Below are 19282 nucleotides of genomic sequence, written 5' to 3' on the forward strand. Positions count from 1 at the left end.
GCTCCGGGCTCCCCCTGGAGTTCCCGGTCGGGGACAGTGGACGGGCAGAGCCCCACGGCCGTGAGGCCGGCAGTGGCTCCTCCCACTGCCGCTTCCCAGCGAGTTCTGACGGCCTGCAGCTCTGGGCAGCGCGTGAGAATCGGGCGGCTTGCGGGGTCTCCACCGAGCACCCCGGCTGTTTGTGGGGAGCTGTGCCGCTAGGCTCGGCCGGCTCCGAGGCTCACGGCTGCTGGCTGGCGTGAAGGTCAACCCCTCGCCCGCCCTGAAGGCGGCCCACGGCACGCATGCGCACCTGGGAGGTCAGCCTAGCAGGTCGGCCCCGTCTGGGTTAGAATTTCCATGAACCTGACTTCCAAGCGGAACCTCAAGGAAGAGCCTAGACCTTCCCGTCGCACGTGAACCTGCGGGCGTGCCTACCTGCGCCGCCTGGTCGCACAGCGGGCTGTGGAAGAAGGACAGGAGGACGTGGAGCACGCCGCGCCGGGCGTAGAGCGCGAAGCAGTGCCTGTCGCGGATGCCCTGCCGCAGGAGCCCCAACAGCCACTTCCGCTCGGCGCTGTGCTGCAAGGCAGGCCCACGCAAACGCGGTCGGTACTTGCCGCCGTGGCCACACCTCCGCTCCCACGCGGTGGCCACGCCCACCACACAGCCACCCCAACCCCCTTTCCTGCCTGGTCCTGAGCATGCCCACTGCTGCCTTCCACGAAGCTTCAAGCCAGGGATGAAGGGTCAGGTCTTAGCGACACTGAGCGCAGTCCAGTGGATGGTGTTAACCCTGAACTGGGCGCGGCAGGTGCTGTGAAGCTTGGGCAACCTTCCCCTGGCGGCCGGCGAAGGGGACGTGCAGGGACGCGCACACCAGGGCGCTTCCCACTTGCCAGCCCTCGGAGGCTGCGCTGCCCACCCCTCGCCACCACGCTGCTGTGCCCGCGTGCCGCTGCCGGCCCAGCGCTGAGGGGCGGTGCCCCAGTGATGGTGGCAGGGAAGCCGGCACAGGGGGCCTCTGCGGCCCGGGGCTGGGGGCTCACCTGGAAATCCGAGCTGTAGAAGAACTGGTAGAAGCCGGGGACTTTGTTCATGTTCAAGTGCTCGTGCGACAGCAGGAACTTGTTGATCTTCAGGTACATGTGGTCCTCTGGGAACACGGGCAGAAGGTCACGCACGGCAGGCCGGGACAGCAATGGTCTGCGGCAGCCGGGCAGCGTGGGCCTGGGGACCCAGTGTCCACCCAGCCCCCTGGGGGCACCTGTCTGTGAACCAGGTCACCATTCCCGAGAGCGGGACACAGTGAGACCGGTCTGCCCTACTCGGGGGCTCGAGGACTGTGGCAGGGCCCCTGGCTCTGGGACGCAGCGGGGCCGAAGGGGGCAGATGCCTCCTCCTGCCGCTTCCAGCCCTCGGCCTCCGGCCGGTCTAGGCGGCCCACAGCCAACCACAGGACCACACAGCCAGGGTCGGAGGTGGGCCGAGTGCGCCCAGACTAGCGGGGGCCAAGGTCGCCACCGCAGGGCCCCTGCCAGGAGAACGCCTCAGCACACCCTTCCCTTTGGAGCCTGTACGTGGCCCATCGCCCTGCCTGCGCCCGCCTTCCCATGGTGGACCCGGAGCCACACAGAGAAAGTGGCGCAGGAGCGGGCAGACATCGGACCCCAGCCCCGCCAGTCACGGGACCGCAGACTCGCTGTGGGGCCTCGGGCGAGCTCTGACCCGGGGCCGGCAGCCGGGGGGCCGCCCCTCACCTGAAAACGACTACGTGACACTCGAACACCCCCCGGTCCCTAAAGGCACCGACAGCCCGACTTTCCAGTAACAAACGCAGCCTCATGGCGGGCGGACTCCTGGTCTGCAGCCAGGCCGAGGTCCCACCAGGCCCTAGTGACCTCGGAATGCGGACACGCAGGCTGACCGCCTCTGGCGCAGGGCCCAGGGCCACGGAGGGCGTTTGGTCAGGAGCCCCAGAGCGCTCAGGTGCGGTCCCCATCCCCTGCCCTCTGCACCCAGGCTTCTCACTCAGTGTTTCCCGGAGTCCGGCCCAGGGGCGCCCCAAGCGCCCCGCAGCCACTGCTCATTTACCGGCCGCTGCCACGCCCAGCTCTGGACTCACTCGCACGTGTGAGGGCACCGCCGGCCCAGCCTACCATTCGGACTTGGACCCTGCCCGGCCACACCCCGCCGGCTGGCCATACCTGGTTTCAGCACCTGCAGGGCGGCTTTGGCGATGAAGAGGGCCAGGGTGAAGGTGAGCCTCATGTTGGGAGTGCGGACCCCGCTCCGGACCACGTCCAGCAGGTACAGCACCTGCGGCCAGCACAGGTGAACACTAGAACCAGGGCCGCGGCCTCACTGCACGTGGCCGAGAGCCCAGCCCCGCGGCGGCCAGCTCCTCACGCCAGGGCTGCCCAGAGGGCGCTCCTGATGGCCGTATCCCTGCTCGTCGTCCTCCATGCGCCAGGCACGTGGCCAAGGGCAGAGAGCGCCTGGGTCTACCGACAGCCCAGCCCCTCCTGTCCCCACCTACCGGGGCCCCGAGGCTGGGCGTCCCGGTAACAGCCGCCTGAACCCCTGAGTGTAAACCAGAGAGACAGCCAGCAGAATGACACAGCTCCACCCACACACAGCACCGAGTGTGTGGAAGGGGGGCCTCTCTCGGCTACCCCCGGGGCTGGGGACTACAAGCAGCCTCAGTGTCACCAGCTGGAGCAAACAGAGGTCGCCGGGCAACTCAGAGACCCCCGCAGACAGGGTGGAATGGAGAGCCAGCCTGCCGGGCCCTCCCGCGCACCCGCAGCCCCACCCACCTCACCTGGGGCTGCTCTCGGAACCGGGCCCCCTCCACGTGCGAGTAGTAGGCCGCCAGCACGGAGTAGGCCGCGGCTCGCATCTGGGGGTCGTAGCTGCTGAGGGCCGCGAAGGTCAGACCCAGAGCGTTGGAGTCCAGGAATTTCCGACAGTCCACCACAAGTTCTATGGGAAATGAAATACAGCATTAAACACACACACACACACACACACACACGATTCTGGGATGCTTGTGTGACACGGTGAATTGTAATTTCCTTCTGTGCTTCTCCGCCATCCGCTGCACGTGTGAGACGGAAGAAATGCAGGTCCCCCCCAGCTCCCAACTCCCGCTGAAGCCGGACACAGGGCTGATGTGCCCGCCGCGGCCTCCAGGTGCCCGGCCTTCAGCCTCCAGGACCCTCATAAACCCCGACCGGGGTCATTGAGACTCTGGGAGAAGAGTGGAGGCGGAGGCACCGTTCAGAGGGAAGCACGAGCTGCTGACACCCCCTGGCACCCCGGAGGCCAGGGCGATGCCCCCGGGGGTCAGCAGAGAAGGCCGGCTCCCTCGGTCAGCTCGCCACCCGAAGCACCGTCCGCGGGCAGCTGGCCAGGAGCCTCAGCCGGGGCAGACCACCCGCCCAGCCCACCGGCTCCTGAAGACTGACCCTCCCACCGTGACCCTGCCCCCGTCAGCACAGAGCAGCTCCCCGGGCCTGAGCGAGAGCCAGCCCGGGGGGCCCGAATTGCCACCCGAGGTCCCAGAGACTTGCGGCCCCTCCAGGAGAGGATGAGAGCCGGGGGGAGGCCAGGTGCGCAAGGGACCCCCTGACCACACCTTAGAGGGCCCGCTCAACACACACAAGGTTCGGGGTACTTCGAGTCCTGTGTGATGAAGACCAGGCCTCCTTACAAGGTACATACTGTTGAGAACCAGCTCAGAGGGGACCCCAGCCGCCGCAGCACGGTGACCGAGTGGGGTCCGGTCAGCCCAGCAGGCGTGAGGTCCTGTTGGGACCGAGCAGCCACTCGAAGCTCAGAGGGACCGAAGGGAGGGTGGCGGTAGGCTTCCCGTTAGAACTAACTGGGCCCAGCCTTGGGGCACGTCTCTCAAGCGCAACAGCAGGGGACACCCTGCCGACCTAGGACTCGTGCTCCGTGGGACTCTCCGAGGTGGAGCCTTCCCCGTTAAAAAAAGCTGAGCCAGTGGATCACCAGCGACCCGGAACCGCCAGAAGTTTTACAGGGGGATTTCAGGCGGCAGGAAGATGACGGAGGGTGGAGGTCTGGAACCACACAGAGGAACGAGGAGAAGAAAAACTGGGCAACCGGACGGTACGTACGAAAGACTTAAACCTCTTTAAAGTGCAGCCGACCCCCGAGGCAAACACACAACACGTGTGTGGGCTTCGCCGCAGACAGACGGGACGCGCGGGAGCGGAAGGGCAGGAGCGCCGGGAGGAGGGGCGTCCCCGCCCGGGAGCCGTGTGACCGCGCTCGGACGCAGCCTGCCGCCAGCCGAAGGGGAACAGCGTGATCTCCAGAGCAGCACACGCACCCTCACGCGCACACACGCACCCTCACGCGCGCGCACGCTGGAGCCGAGAGCCAGAGGCGGCACCGGTGTCTGTGATCATGTTAAAGGTGGACGGCACACACGCTCCAACGAAAAGGCGGAGGCGGTGCCGTCACAGAGAGTGACACCCTAGTGCGCCCGTCCCCGGGAGCCACCTGTAACATCGAGACGCAGGTCGAAAGTGCAAGGACGACAAGATTAGAAGACTCCAGGCTCCAAGGGCTCGTGGGCTGAATCCCCTCGTTTTCACCAAGCCGCCACTTCTGAAGCCTCGGAAAGCAGGGAACTGGAGTGAAACCACGTCGCCCTGGAAAGGGGGTGCGGGAGACGCCCCTGCACGGCACACCGTGTAACGGACATGGGGGGGGGGTGCGCAGGGAGGAGAGCGGCCCAGACACCCAGCGTCACACCCGCGAGCAGGGTGCCCGGCTGGCGAGGACACTTCGGCGCAGGCCGCCACTCTGTGCGACGAGCGGATGTCCCCCGTGTCCGCGGGAGGCCCGGAGTGTCTGTGCTCCTGCCCGTCACTCTCCAATGGCACCCAGGCCTCGGCGCGGGGCTCCCAGGGAGGACCGCCCTCGGGGGCTGGGAACACGCCGGCCGTCTCAGCCAGTCAGCCCGCTCCTCGTCCGGGGCTGTGCAGACCGCAACGGGCCTCCCCGCCGCAGCGCCTCAGGCCGCTGGCCCCGCCAGCACGAGGGGCAAGTGTTAGAGTAGAAAGTCCCTCCTTCCCGGGCCCCTGCGCGGTCGGAGCCCTGGGACTCTCCCGTGGGGTGGCCCGGCGGCGAGGCTCGGGTTGGAGACGGCAGCTCAAGTCTGCAGCGGGGTGGGGAGGGGCCTGGGAGCTGGCCAGCAGCGTCGTCCTCCATAGGGCACAGCATCATGTCGGACGAGGGGAAGACAGCACAGACAGAGAGACCAGGTGGCCCCACACGCCTGCACACACGTGACCACAGCGTCCCGTGGGATGGGCTTGGGGCCCGCTCGGTGCCCCTCTGGCCCCGCCAGGGAGCAGGGAACACACACACTTCCGTCCTGTCCCCCCCGCTGCCCACCCGCGGACGCCCACCCGCAGGCCACGGGACACAGAGTTCGGTAAAAAAACCCCCAAACCCGAGGGGGCCGGCGCGGCGGTCCTCCCCGCTCCCAAGGATGAGGCGGCTGGCGCGTGACCCCCCGCCTGCTGGAGACTCAGAGAGGGCGAGAACCAGGGGAACACGGAGGACAGAGGGGCGTCATCAACGTCTTTGGAGGAAGCCACCGTGTGTCAGAGCACCAAGTGTCACTTTGTCCAGGTCACGGAGTGAGCGGTGGCAAGAAGGCGGCGCAAGGTCACCGGGGTCACTGACAGCCCTGTGCGGCTGATGGGTGCCAGGGCACTGCCCCCCGCCCTGCCCCGGCCCCAGGGCCGCGTGTACCTGGAAGGGTCAGCTCGCTGAAGAGGTGCAGGAGGAAGCAGGGGTCATACAGGCCATCGAGATCCGCCGTGCTGCCGTCCCGGAACAGCGGGTCCTCCTCGCCCTGCGAGAGCCGGGGGTGGAGACATGCGTGCTGCTCAGCCCCGGGGCCCCGGGGAGCGCTCGCCCCGGGGCCCAGACCTCAAGCTGTTCGGGGTGCTCGCGGGCACTGCAAGCGGTTCTGTGAGCCACGGGGCCCGTGCATGCGTGCAATGACCGGGCCCGGGGGGTGGGCTCTGTGAGGAGCGGGGGCTGGCCTGCAGGGTCCCGCCTCTGCCCGCCCCCCGCCCCCGGGCAGGGCTGAGGTGAGCCTCACTGACAGGCTGACACCAGAGCTCCCGGGGGCCCCCCACGGTACCTCGGGGGGCAGCAGCCTCCGGTTCTGGGGGAAGTGGAGGATGGTCCTCATCACGCGGTCCCGGTCCAGGAGGCGGAGCACGTCCCCGACGCTCGGCTGCTGCCACAGTGACTGGCCCAGGCTCCGGCACATCTTGTGGTGCTCCACGGCCGCCGGGCCCCACAGCAGCACCCTGGGGCCGAGCGGGGGCAGACAGGTCACGGGCCCCGCGGGGCCAGAGCCGGTGCTGGCGGCAGTGGGAGTGGCCGCCGCAGGGAGCCGTGTCAGCGGCTGGCACACGCCAGGCACCGCCCTGCTCTGTCCCCACCCCCCGTCTCAGCCCGGGGAAAAGGCAGGCAGGGTGATGCTGGCGTGTGGAGGTGGGGGACACTGTCAGGGACGATGGTGGAGGACAACACCTAGACGGAGCTCACGACGTGCCAGGTGCCGCTCCAGCCCTTTACGGACCCACATGACCAGCCAGGCCCCCCCCACGGTGCCGCCTAGCAGACTGGGAGACGGGGCAGAGAGCAGAGCCGGCAGCCAGGCACAGGGCAGCCGGGACTCAAGCGCGGGCGCCTGGTTGCAGAGCCCGGCCCGACCATGGTGGGGGGTCCTGGCTGCGAGCCGCTGCCCTGTGGATGGAAGCCTCTCCCAGACGGGCTCCCGCACGGCTCTCGGCCGCCCCCACTGCAGCGGCCACAGGTCACCTTGCCTGCCCCAGGGAAGGGACACAGGCCCCCCCGTTCTCCCCCGCTGCAGGGTGCACCCCGAAGGCCCAGCTCTGCCCAGGGCCACTCCTCTGCCCCTGGATGCCCTGACGCCACCGCCTGCACCCACTGCCCCTCAGCTCCTCCACCAGCCGCTCTGGTGGGAGGGCCAGTCGGACGGAAGGAGGGGAATCCCGGGTGTGGAGTCCGCTCCGCCGGTGCCCCCAGGCCCCAGGCCCAGGCCCAGGCCCACACGCACCTGAAGCTGGCGAGGCTGAGGCCGCTCTGCTCGTAGGCCCGCAGGAGGAGCAGGATCTTCTGGTCTGCGGGTCAGTAGCAGGCGAAGTCAGAGGGCTGACCGCTGCCCCTCCCGCCCTGCCACACTGCCAGTCCCCGTGCGCGCCCCGTCCTCACCCAGGACGCTGAGAGAGGCACCGTAGGCCCCCAGGAGCACGGCGAAGTGGCTGCGGTCGCAGACAGCCGGGCACAGCCTCACCACGCCCGACACCAGGTCCACCAGCGCCTCTGGGAGACAACGGCAGTGAGCAGGGGGGGCGGGGGCACGAAAGGGAGAAAGGGGGGACGCATTTCGGGGACCGCTGAGAGCTTCACACGGCCTCTCTGAGCAGGTCTGGGTCTAGGGCTGGGCCTGCTCCCCCCCACCCCCTCCTGTCTTCCTCCTCCATGAGCACCTTGGGGCCCACACGGCAGAGCGCAGTCCTGCTGCCCCCCCAAACCCCACGCCACGAAGACTTAAAGCCCAACTTTCTCCCCACGGCTGGGTCGCCAAAATCTGACACCTCCACGCGCCTGAGCAGGAGGCCGCGGCCCGGCTACTCCTCCACTCCCTGGTGTGAGCCAGGCTCTCTTCGCCCAGCTGCTCACCAGGCCCCAGCCTCGGGCAGATCCCTCGGGGCGGGGGCAGCATGCCGTCCCTGAGCAGAGCACGGCCGGGGCGGGCCGGCCCGTCAGAGCCTCTGCCCGCCGTCCCAGCAGCAGCTTGCGCCGGACTGGGGCGTGCAGGGGCTGGCGCAGGTGCGTGCTGACTGGGACGGAGCCGAGGCCCGGGCTCTCCGAGTCCCCTAGCAGGGACCTGTCCGCAGAAATGTTTGCCCTTTGCCCTTGACAAAACCTTCAGTTTTCCCATCGAGACAGGTCACACGGCCGGACAGTCTCTCTCGGGCTGCACTGCCCTCTAACTCCGACTCCAATGCCTGCCCACGATGCGGCTGTGAGACCGTAAGGCGACTGCGGTGAGCTGGGGCCTTGGCGCCGGGCGCCACGCCACAGGCCAGCTCGCCTGGGCGTGGGTCGGACACCCCGCACCCTCCGGTAACGCTCCCTCCCTTGCAAACACGCGGGTGCCGGGCTCCGGCGCCCAGTGAGCCCAGAAATCAGGAGCCGCCACCTGCACGGAAGGGGCGGGGGGAGGGGCACCTTTCACGTGGCCGATGGGGTCCTCCCCCTCGGGCGCCAGCAGGCTGGGCAGGAACAGCGAGTGCTGGGTGAGCAGCGTGTGGAGTGCCGGCAGCGGGAGCAGGCCCGAGCGCACGGGGCCTTCTGGAAGGTACAGGAGCGGCACGGCGGCGTGGAGGGCCTTCAGAAACTCGGGGTCCTGGTACCGGAACCTGGGGGGGGAGTGGGCGGGGCAAGGAGCTTCGTGAAGGGCAATCTCGTGTCCCAGGAAACAGTGAAAACATGTTTTCTTGGCATCACGAAAATCTTCCCTGTGTTTTTATAAGTTGGGGGTAATTGGTTGTTTTACAACAGCCAGCACCCCGGGCCCCGGGCCCGCCTGTGGGTCTTGGGCACAGCCGCTGGGCTCACGGAGCGTCAAGCGTCTCCAAGGCTCCGCTCAGGGCCACCAGCCGCGCGGTGGCAGGGGCAGGCCTGCACCCCCACACGGCACGTCCCGTGTCCCCGAGGCAGGACCAGCACGTGTCGGCCCCGTGTATGGGGGCCCCCGCGCTGCCGGCCACAGGCGCGCCGAGAACTGGGTGTCAACTTACTTGAGTCCGGTCTTCACCAGCTTCTGCCAGTCGTCGGGGTCCACTTCGCGGAGGGAGCCCTGCGGACGGAGCAGAAGGAAGGCTCGTGAAGCCGCTGCGTGCAGGGCGGGCCCTGGCGCGGAGGCCGGGGCTGCCCCGCGAACGCGCACCCGCCGCCCACACGCCCCAGGAACGCGCACTCGCTGCCTCCTCGGTTGTCACCCGCCGCGCACCGGCGGCTCTGCCGTCCCGCCCGCGAGCCTCTCCCCGGCCGAGCGGAGGGAGCTTCCCGGCCTTCCCGCAGCGGCCACTGCCCCCTGCGGCCGGCACTCCCCGCCTCACAGCCCCTCGGGGGCCACGTGAGCGACGACACCGACCCGGTGGGGACGACCACGACCACCGGTGGGTCCCGGGGGGACGGCCATGGTCACCCCTCCCCTCACCGGCCTCACGAAAAGAAGAACCCCACGCGGGCCCCAGTCCCCGACGGGGAGGCCACCTCCAGACACGCGGCGGGGCGGTGCCGGGGCGGGAGGAGGAGAGGCTGCTCTGCGGGGGGGTGGGGGGGGGCAGTGGGGACTCGGGGCCGGGGCGTCCTGGGGGGACGGACGAGGCCCTCGGGTGGGAGCGTGGTCGCCGGGGCGTGTGCGCCTGTCAACACGGAACCTCGTGCTTCAGGGCTCACGTCACACGTGAACACACACGCGCTGTGGGGGGGGCCCGGCCTCGTCACTGTGACGAGAACGGTTGGTGCAGCACTGGTGGGGCCCCGCACACGGGGGAGTGGGCTGGAGTGCACGAGTGTGTGAGCAGTAACGGCCTCCCCGTACCAGCCGGGGGGCGGCAGACGCTGTTCAGTGAGCGCGTGTGTGTGTGGCCTTGGTACGGAACACGACTGAGCAAGTGGAGCAGCGGATCTGCACCCAACTCTGCATGGGCCTTGAACACCCTCCGTGACCTTCCTCTGGGGAAACTGTTCGGGTGACTCAGGAGGCCGCAGCTGTGGGCAGCTGGTGACTGGCAGCTTCGTCACGACAACACGCCTGCTCATGCATCACGTCTTGTGCAGAGTTTTGTGGCCAAACATCCAACCACCCAGGTGACTCGGCCCCCCTAGAGCCCAGATCGGGCGCCCTGCGACTCCTGGCTCTTCCCAGAACTACAATCACCTTTGAAAGGGAAAAGATTTCAGACCACTGGTGAGAAATTCAGGAAAACAGGACACGGCAGCTGACGGTGCCTGGGAGAGCTGTGGGAGGTCCCTGGCTGCCTGCTTTGAAGGGGACTGAGGCGTCATCACTGTCCTATGTACAGTGTTTCCCGTATCTTTTCCAACACACGTCTCTATTGCTCATATCGCGTGGCAGACACTCTCTGGACAGACCTTGTGCCCGGCTGTGAGGGAGGGGGTGTGGGCGGTGACGGTGGGAAAGGCTGTGCGTCGGGGGGAGGGGCGCAGAGGGTCCACGGGGCCTCTGTCCTTCCCGCTCAGTTTGCCGGGAACCTACAACTGCTCCGGGGGCTGGGGGGGGGGGGGCGGGGGGAGGCCCATGAAAAAGGGACGGAAGAGAGAGACCACGGGGGCAAGGAGGGAGGCGAGCATCAAGGACACAAGTCCCAGCGACAGCACAGCCAGTCAGCAGGCCAGCCGGCGGGGACGCTCAGGCTGACTGTGGCAGCAGCCCGCCCCGCCCCCCCGAAGCTCGGGGCTCTCCAGACTTGGGGACGCTGCCCTGTGCCCCTGGGCCTGCCAGTGGGTGCCGAGGGCCCGCCTCGCTCTCACCAACCAGCAGCAAGGGAGCAAGGCCGAAACACAGGCCACAGGGCCTCTGGGTGCAGAGACAGATGCACAGCCCGGCCTGTGGACCGAGAACCCAGCCACCACGCGGCCGCCACGGGCCGTCTCCCCGAGGCCGCCGCTCGCGCCTTGGGTTCCACAGCCTCGACACAAGCCCCAGATGCTGCGGCTTCTAACAGACGCTGCACCACGCGCTGAGAAGTAACTCCCGTGTCGGCTTCCACAGCGCTAGTTACTTCTGCGCACAAACGTTCAAGAGAAGATACTTCAGCGGAAGGGCAGAGCAGCCAGAAATGGCTGAACACACGCAGGTTTCACGGGAACCGCCCACTCACAGAGACGAGGAGCACGGACACGGAGCACAGGGGCCTAAAGAGAACCATGCCGGGCTCGTCCTGACCAGGCCGTGCTGACCCGTGTGGGGACCCCCCCCCCCCCCCCCGAGAGCGAGACGAGGAAGGGCGTGACGCGCGGAGGGAGCCAGAGAAGAGCGGCGACTTCTCGTCGGAGACAGGCGTGCCGGGGACCCACGGCAGCACCCGTCACGTGCCGGAAGGGGCAGAGGACCCAGCGCGCTACGCCCAGACTCTCCCCCATGCCCCCGAGGGCAGGGTGGCCTGGTCCCAATACCGATCACGCTGCAAGAGGCCACAGTGGACAACTCCCCTTGTCCGCCCCGACGCAGGAGCCCCGACACAACACCCGCACACCGGACCCACCCACGCGGGGGCACAGCAGCGCAGCCCCACCAGCTGGGTTTGCTCCAGGAACGCGGCCCAGTTAATGCAGTCCCCTCGCTAACAGGCCGAGCAAGGGGGGAACGAGCCACCGTCTCGGCAGCTGCAGCCGAGGGTCCGAGGAAGTCCCGCGCCCGTTCCCACCAGCCCCTCACTCCCGGGGCCGCCCGCATGCCGCTTGGCCTCCCAGACACGATCCTCGCTCTTCGCCAGCCACGCAAGCCCTGGCCCAGAGTGGGCCCGCATGCCCTGGGGGCTCTCTCTGGCCCTTCCACCTGCGACGGGGGCCGGAGGGGAAGGGGCGGCACCCACCAGCAGCCGGCCCAGCCTCAGCAGCATCTGCCTCTCCCGACCCGGGGTGCCGTCTGCGTTGCCGTCTCCGTCTCCTTCTCCGTGCTGGGGGCCGCGGAAGGCCCCGAGCAGCCACGCCACGCAGGGCGGCAGCAGAGCCTCCTCCCAGGCCCGCAGCTCCTCCGCCGAGCCCTCCAGGGCGGCAGCGACAGCGTCGGCCACGACCCAGCTGCAGCAGAAGACAGTCTCCAAGTCAGAGGCGGCGGTGGCCTGAGCCCTCTGGTGTCAGCGCGAGCCCAGCCCTGCGACGGGCCGTGCGCCCCGAGTCCCGGTCCCCACGCCGCCCAAGCTTGGGGACCACGGGCTGCGCCCGCCCCCTGTACCCACTCCCTCACCCTGCAAAGACAGACCAGAGTTCTCACCACCAGGGGGCGCAGTGTGAGCGGGCCGGGAAAGGTCCCACTGTTCCGGGTCTTTCTTTCTCGTGGGGGAAGGGCAGGGCGGTGGGGCCGCCTCTGCAACCGAGGGAGCCCCGCAGCACCCCCGGCTTGCGCCCTCCAGGTGCCAGCAGCAACGCCCCACCCGTGTCGTCACAGAAAGTGTGGACACTGCCGGGCTGACCCCAGACCCCCGGGCTGAGAGAAGTCGTCGGGAGCCGGCCTCCCTCCGACCGGAACCCCTGGCCACACGACCTCTCGCCCGCGAGTGACGGCTGCAGGGGGCAGCGACGCCCAGGCAGCGGCCGTGGGGCGCCGAGAGCCTTCGTACCTCGCCTGGCTGCCCGGGGTCCGAAGCGAGCTGGGCAGGCGGTCCATGAGGACTCGGAGGTCCTTGGCTCTCGCGAACGGGACCAGCTGGGCCAGGACCTCGGCGTGCAGCCCCGACCCCTGCGGCCCGTCGGCGCTGAGGAGCCTGGCCTGCAGCGGCCTCCACAGGGCCTTCCTCAGGACGCGGGCGACAGCGGGGGGCACTGCGGTGGGAGACGGAGGGAGAGGTCGTCACGCACGGGGAGACGCCGAGCCGGCGTGGACTGGCTCCCGGGAGGCCACGGTTCGGTTCCGCCGCTGCGATCTCGGGGGGCTCCCCCCCGGGCACCAGCCGCCCTGCCAGGGCTCCCCATCTGCAGCCCAGCGGCCCCGGGGCTCCCTGCAGGACCACAGGACGGGCAGGAGGGCCGCCGGCAGGGGGGCCCCGGGTCCTCACAGACACCTGCCGTCACTGGCTCGGCCGCTGGAAGCGGGCGGAGCCGCCCCCTCGGGAGATCAGAAGGGACTGACCCTGAGGGGCCGAGAAAGCGCCTCACCTGACGCCCGGCAGGCGGCGAAAGGAGAGCGGGGCCCAGACAGCCCTGGCCCAGCGCTGCTGCCACGTCCCCAAGGAGGGGCTGGGGATCATCACCCCAAACGCCTCCGAGGCCTAGTGAGACCCAGCCCCCTGTGAGGTCCCCCTCGGGGGTCCCAGCTACTGCCCCCCCTTCCCCCAGCTCCCTGTGGAGATGCAGAGCTGACGCTGGAGAAAGGAAACCCCACACCACACCACCCCCAGGACCCGGGGCCCCAGCCCGTCTGACTTCACCCCCTCCCTCCCCCCCACCGCCCAGAGCCCCCCTTTTCCCGCACCTCTGGCTGGGCGCGCGCAGCGACCCCGGGTCCGGCACTGGAGGTACGCGAGCACCAGGGGGAGGAGGTCCTCCAGGCCCTCCCGCAGGCGCAGCTCCGCGCCCGGCTGCCGGCACCACAGCTCGAAGCGCAGCAGGTGGGGCCCGCTCCGCGGCACGAGCAGGGCGGCGACGCCCAGGGCCGCCCGCGTCCGCCGGGCCAGGCAGTAGTCGAGCAGGTCGGCTCTGACCCCGGAGGCCAGCTCGGGCGCCCTCTGCAGAGACTGCAGGAACACGGCGTCCAGCTCATCCGCGGCCAGCGTGGGCAGCAGAGCCCCCAGACCTCTCACGTACTCTGAGGCCCAGAGGAGCTCGCTGCCCGGCAGCGGGCCCCGGGGGCTGCCGGTCAACAGCTGCACTAGAGTCCTGCCGAGGGCGCTCAGGCTCCTCTCCCTCCCAGGGGACCCCCTGGGCGGCTGGGCCACCAGGTGGGCCGGGGGCAGGCGCAGCAGGGCGAGGGTGACCTCGCGGAGCTGGGTGTCCTCCATGTATGTGTGCAGCCCCCGCAGGGCCTCCAGCTGCGGGAGGGTCTCGGGCGGCGGCGTGGCCGGGCCCGCCTCTCTGCTCCGCAGCTCCTTCAGCACGGTCCGGGCCACGGCCTCCGAGTACCGGGCCAGGAGGCCCAGCCGGCCGAGGCTCTGCAGGACGGGCGCGCTCGCCAGCAGCAGCTGCAGGACGCCAGCGCTGAGGTGGGCCGCCAGGAGCTTCGCCAGGACGGGGCTGAGGGCGTGCGGGGGCAGGGCCTGCTGCTCCAGGGCCAGGAACCAGCCCTCCAGCGTGGGGTGCCTGAGGACGGCCAAGAGCACCTCCTCCAGCGTCTGGAAGACAAGGACAAGGCGCTGGCCTGGCGGGACGGGGCCCTCCGGTCCCGCGGCCGAGTTCCGGCACCCCTCTCGGGAGCAGTGGCGCCCCATCCTGAGCCCAGGCACAGCCGGGACCCCGGCCCAACCATGGGGAGACGAGACGGCGGGCGTCTGACCGCCTCAGCAGCACGGCGGCTCCCCCTCCCCCACACTCGGTCGGGCCGCGCGGAGACGCTGCGGGTGACCACGGCCGGCCACTGACCCTCCCTGGCGGCCGGGGCCCCCGAGACACCGGGGCGAGGGCTGGGCAGTGAGCCCCGCCCACAGAGCTCCGGGGGGGGGGGGGGGGGGGGAGCGAGGGCCTGCCGGGCGGTGGTGCGTGGGGCCCCCGCCCGCAACGGGGGTGGCCCTGTCGTCACTGGCCGAGGAGGCCGGGCCTCCTGGGACCCCCGGGCGGCAGCCACTGAGCAGGGAGCAGCCGAGTGCCCCGGGCGGGGCCGGACAGCAGCCCCGTGAGCACGGCTCCCAGTCGACGAGGCCACACGGGTGCCCTGGGAGAGGGACGACTGTCCCCTCCGACTGTCCCCTCCTCCTGTACCAGTGTGGGGTGGGTAGGGTGGGGGGAGGGGAGGGAGGGGGAGTCGACCACGCCTTCCGGTGGGGAAGAGCACAGCGCGGACCCACGTCAGGGCTGCTCTGCTGTCCCCGACCGGGCAGCAGGAGGCCCTGCGCCCGCAGACACGCCCCAAACGCCCACTCGGAGATCAGCTGAGGTGCCCCTGTCAGGCTCTGAAGTGAGGACCCCGGGGAGCAGGCCAAACGGCGAACTGTGCACGACCCTGGGCCCCCTCGGCCGCCGCCTCGCACGGCTGCCGGCAGGACAGCGGCTCCCCCTCCCCCAGCAGGAGGCCTGCGCGGGGCTGCCTGGCAAAGGCCTGCCCGCCGTCTGTCCTGCCCTCACACAGGCCGCAGGAGGTGCTGGGTTTCCTGGGGTGCCCCCATCGCACGGCGTCTGGAAACTGTGGCCGGGGGTGGGGGGGGCGGCGACCGAGCACAGAGGTGACCAGGAAGAGGACACCTGAGTGGACCACACTCTTCCCCCGACGGAGGGTCGGGCGGCTCTGCTGCCTTCACAGTTTCCCACAGCAGCCTCGGCCTCACCTCCGCTCGGGAGGGGGGACAGCGGGGGCCCGAGACGCCCAGGGCAAGGCCAGCAGGAGGAGAGCCGGGGTACCTTGTCTCCGGCCAGCTCCAGCGAGGCCACCGACTCCACGTCCAGGAAGAGCTCGGACTCGGCCCGCGCGGCCTCGCACCTCTCCCGGCGCTGGGCGTCCAGCTGCGCACAGTGCAGGACCAGGCGCCGCAGCAGGTCCAGCAGCAGCTGCAGGACGGCGGGGCCCGCGCTCCGGCCCAGCTGTGGGGACGAGAGCCGTGCGCCCCTCAGACCAGAGTGGTCCCTGCCGGGCCCCCGACCAGGCAGCGCGACGGCACTGCCAACAAGGCCGAGGCGAGAAGGGCACCTGCTGGGGTTGTGCCGCCGCGAGGGCGGCCCTGCATCCCGACCGGGCACTGGGGCTGTGCCGACCCAGCCCACAACCCACCCTGAGCCTCTTCGTGGCGCACCCGGGGCAGGGGGCTCACGGGGCAGGGGGGTGGCTGCCCAGGGAGAACGGGACCCGAGGGGCCCTCCTGACCGGCCGCTGCGGAGGGCTTCGCTGGGTTTGCAGTGAGGCCTGGGGAGAAGGGGGCGCAACCCCGCCCACACACGGCCCCGGGCCAGAGTGACGTGGTTGGTGGGCGCGGCCCAGGCGGAGGGGCGCTCACCTGCCTGAAGCGCTCCACGGTGCTCCGCAGGTACAGCAGCACGTGGGTCACCGCGCGCAGAACGTGCTGCATGGGGAGGCGGCCGACGGCAGCCCGCAGCTCTGCCTGCGCCCCCTCGTCCAGCAGCCCGCCCTCGCTCTGGAAGGCCGCCTGCAGCAGGGCGCCGAAGGAGCTGGCCGAGGGGACCCGGGGGGCCAGGCCGCCCGGCACCTGCAGCGGCTTGGGGAAGAGGAGCGACCAGTCACCACGGACGGGAAAGGGCACAGCCGGGCGCTTGCTGGGCGGGGCTGCACAGGGGGTCCGAGGCCCCACAGGGGTGAGCGGCCCGGGGCCTCCTCTGGGGTGGGCCCCCGTGCCCCAGCCCCCAGCCTGAATGCCGCCCACCCCGCAGGGACCAGAGGCCAGGAGACGCCGCCCTGCCGGCGACACCGCCGTGGCCCAGTGGCCGTGCTCACCGAGGCCTCGCGGGCGGACTTGGGGATCCAGAGGCTGTAGTAGCTGCGGAAGCAGGCCAGCTGGTGGCAGCAGGGTGGGGCCGGAGCCTCGAACCTGTCGTGAGCCTGAAGCAGGAGGCACAGCGCCAGGGGGTCCCGCTGGCTGTGCAGGACGTCCGTGAGCACGGCTGTCAGGTAGGCCACGACGCCGTCTCCTGCAAAGGGAGAGTGAGGTGCGGGCAGCAGGGCTCGTGGGACCGCCTTCCCTGGGCCATCAGCACGCTGGCTCACGTGTCCAGGCCCCGAGGGATGCATGCTGACTCCCCCAGGGGGCCCCCAGCCCGAGGGTGGGCCGTGCCACCGCCGCAGGCCTCAGGAGGCTCCACGGGACTGCAGAGCCTCCCTCCGGGTCCTGCGGCCCAGAGTGCAGGCCCAGGTGTGGAAGAGGCGGGGCAAGGCCAGCAGGCCGCCGCCACCGCTGCCATCCCCCCCCCACCCGGGGCAGTTCAGAAGAGACCACTTGGCTGGTCCCCCTCAGGCTGGGCCACAGCAGCCCTGCCGGCTGCACCGTCTCTTCCTCGGCAGCACAGCCCCTGGCTCCCCACTCCCCCTGCTAGAGGGCAGCCGCCCAGAACACCGGATGTCACCCGGGCTGTCACAAGGTCAAGAAGAGACCTTGACTCCCTAAACCACTGATGTGCCAGGGCTTCCTGGCGACTGTAGCAGACCTGAGCACCCTGACGAATGACACACACCCTGTGCTCAGGGGCGCTTGCTCGGGTCTGGGATGCCCGGGTGGGGTGCCCGCAAACACAGAGACTCCCACCTCGGCACCAGGTTGTCAAACAGACACCGAAAGGACCAGTGGTGTCTGCAGCGGACACGCTGTCTCAGACTCACCCTTCCGTGGCCCCCAGGCGCCCCCCCCCCCCCCCCGCCACACAGACACACAGACCCAGGCGTCCGACGCAGCCACACTGCCCCCCCGCCCCCCCAGCGGTACCTGCTCCGCCTGCTGCCCCGAGCAGCAGCCTGTCCCGGGCCTCCAGGGCCGCGGGCACCCCATCCCCCCACACAGACGCACAGACCCACGGGCCCACAGCCCCCCCGCCCCCCCCAGCGGTACCTGCTCCGCCCGCCGCCCCGAGCAGCAGCCTGTTCCGGGCCTCCAGGGCCGCGGGCACGGCGGCGCTGAACGGGAACGTGAGCAGGGCCGTGTCTTCGCTCAGCGCGAGCCCGACCTCCTCGTCCAGGCCCTCGCTGCCCTCCACCAGCACGTCCACCATGTCCAGCACGTCTGAGGGGGGGCGGCCCGGGCAGGAGCCCCACGGGGATGGGGGGGGGGGACAAGAAGACACAGGCGGGAAGGTGAGTACTGCACTGCTCTCGGGGGCCACGCGGGACACAGACTGTGATTCCCAACGCGGGGGGGGGGGGGGGGGGGGGGAACGCGTCCTTGGGGTGGCGGCCTGTCTGCCAGGTGCTCCCGCCCGGGCGGCGCCAGGCCCGAGTCTGCTCCGGCGACAGCAGAGTGCCCGAGAGGTGCGCCTGCACACCCGGTGGCCGACCTGGGTCCGAGGTGCCGCAGCACAGAGGGGCCCAAACCGAAGCCTTGCCCCGTGCCGGCCAGGTGAGGCTGAGGGGACAGCCCGGCCGGAGTGGCCCAGCGGCCTGGCCCACACACAGTGACCACAGTGACAGTGCCCTCGGAGAGCTGGCTAGGAGGGGACACACCCCCAGCCCGTGCAGGGCTGGGGTCGGCGTCGGCACCACGTGAGCGGCGCACACAGCAGACGCGGCGCACTGTGCACGAGCTCGGCACACGTTTCTGCCACAGGGACAGGCCGGGCGGTTTTCGTTTCCACGGCGGGCTGGCCTCTGACGCCGAGGGGGCGGACGGTAGCCCTCTGTGGGACCCGCCTCCAACCGCCACGGCAGCCGACCCCCAGAGCCCCGGGCCGGGACAGGGCGTGGCGCCTACCGTCGATGTGAGACACGGGGATGCTGGCGTCGTCGGCGTCCTGCCCGGCCGCGGCGGCCTGCAGCGCGGCGGCCTCCTGGACGGAGTCCGAGACTCGGTCTGTGTACACGTGGGGGGCCGCCACCAGCGTCAGCAAGACCTGGGCGTGAGAGGGCGGGGCGGGGGCCACAGGGGGTCACAACGAGGCGGGAAGACGCCCCCCACGTCCCGGAGGAGTGAGGGGGGCCGGGGTGCAGGCGGGCCTCAGCAGAGAGAGCGGGAGGGCTGCTCCCCCGCGGGGTTCTAAAGCCTCTGCTGCAGAGTTTGGGACGCGGTCTCCTCGGGGCGTCCGCGCCACTCAGGCACCCCACTCTGCGCAGACGGTCCCCAGCGGGAAACGGGGGGGACACAGCAGCAGCGCCGGCAGGAGCCGGCAGGAGCTGCAGGTCGCCAGGGCGAGGCCGGCCCTGACCCGGCGGGGGGACCCGGGGCGGCGCCCGCCCCCTCCCTCCCGGGGAAGCGTGCACTCACTCTCTCCAGGAACCGCATCACGGCCTCTTGGCCGCTGGCCGCCGTGTCCTCCAGGTGCTCCAGCCACAGCGCCAGCTCCTTCCAGGTGTGCTCAAACACGCCCGTGTCCCGCAGGATCTGCCGGCGGGGCGGGCAGGGGTCAGCCAGAGCCCGGCGCCGTGGGGGCCGCCGGGGCTGATGGCGCTCAGGGGTGCACCCGTGGTCCCGTGTTGCCCCCCTAGGCCCCTCCCTCACACCCCCACAGGAGCACGGCTGCTCTGGCGGAGGGTCCGGCCCCCCGTCCCGCTGCCCTGCTCCCACCCCCGCTGATGGCAGGGACACAGTCCGGCTGCCGTGAGTTTTCCACCCGGACTTCCGCAGAGTCCCAGGCGCAACTGCGCGCCACGACCCTCCGCCCA

At 70.5% G+C, this 19282-nt stretch overlaps 1 protein-coding gene across 1 annotated transcript in view; it reads right to left on the reverse strand.

Moving 5' to 3' along the window:
* The window catches only part of URB1 (URB1 ribosome biogenesis homolog), a 43430-nt gene that overhangs the window by 5264 nt on the left and 18884 nt on the right, over positions 1-19282 (reverse strand). The window contains exons 16-34 of the mRNA XM_028503906.2: positions 18885-19001; positions 18375-18513; positions 17520-17690; positions 16415-16608; positions 15960-16178; positions 15370-15549; positions 13295-14150; positions 12444-12645; positions 11697-11904; positions 8871-8929; positions 8299-8489; positions 7276-7386; positions 7121-7184; positions 6173-6344; positions 5776-5878; positions 2804-2964; positions 2187-2298; positions 1029-1135; positions 418-561 (exon numbers count right to left, since the gene is read on the reverse strand). Coding sequence (XP_028359707.1) covers positions 418-561; positions 1029-1135; positions 2187-2298; positions 2804-2964; positions 5776-5878; positions 6173-6344; positions 7121-7184; positions 7276-7386; positions 8299-8489; positions 8871-8929; positions 11697-11904; positions 12444-12645; positions 13295-14150; positions 15370-15549; positions 15960-16178; positions 16415-16608; positions 17520-17690; positions 18375-18513; positions 18885-19001 — 3510 coding nt within the window. The remainder of the gene's footprint in view (positions 1-417; positions 562-1028; positions 1136-2186; positions 2299-2803; positions 2965-5775; positions 5879-6172; positions 6345-7120; positions 7185-7275; positions 7387-8298; positions 8490-8870; positions 8930-11696; positions 11905-12443; positions 12646-13294; positions 14151-15369; positions 15550-15959; positions 16179-16414; positions 16609-17519; positions 17691-18374; positions 18514-18884; positions 19002-19282) is intronic.

The sequence above is a fragment of the Phyllostomus discolor genome, chromosome 2 (genome assembly GCF_004126475.2).
Source record: "Phyllostomus discolor isolate MPI-MPIP mPhyDis1 chromosome 2, mPhyDis1.pri.v3, whole genome shotgun sequence".
NCBI classification, from domain to species: Eukaryota; Metazoa; Chordata; class Mammalia; order Chiroptera; family Phyllostomidae; genus Phyllostomus; species Phyllostomus discolor.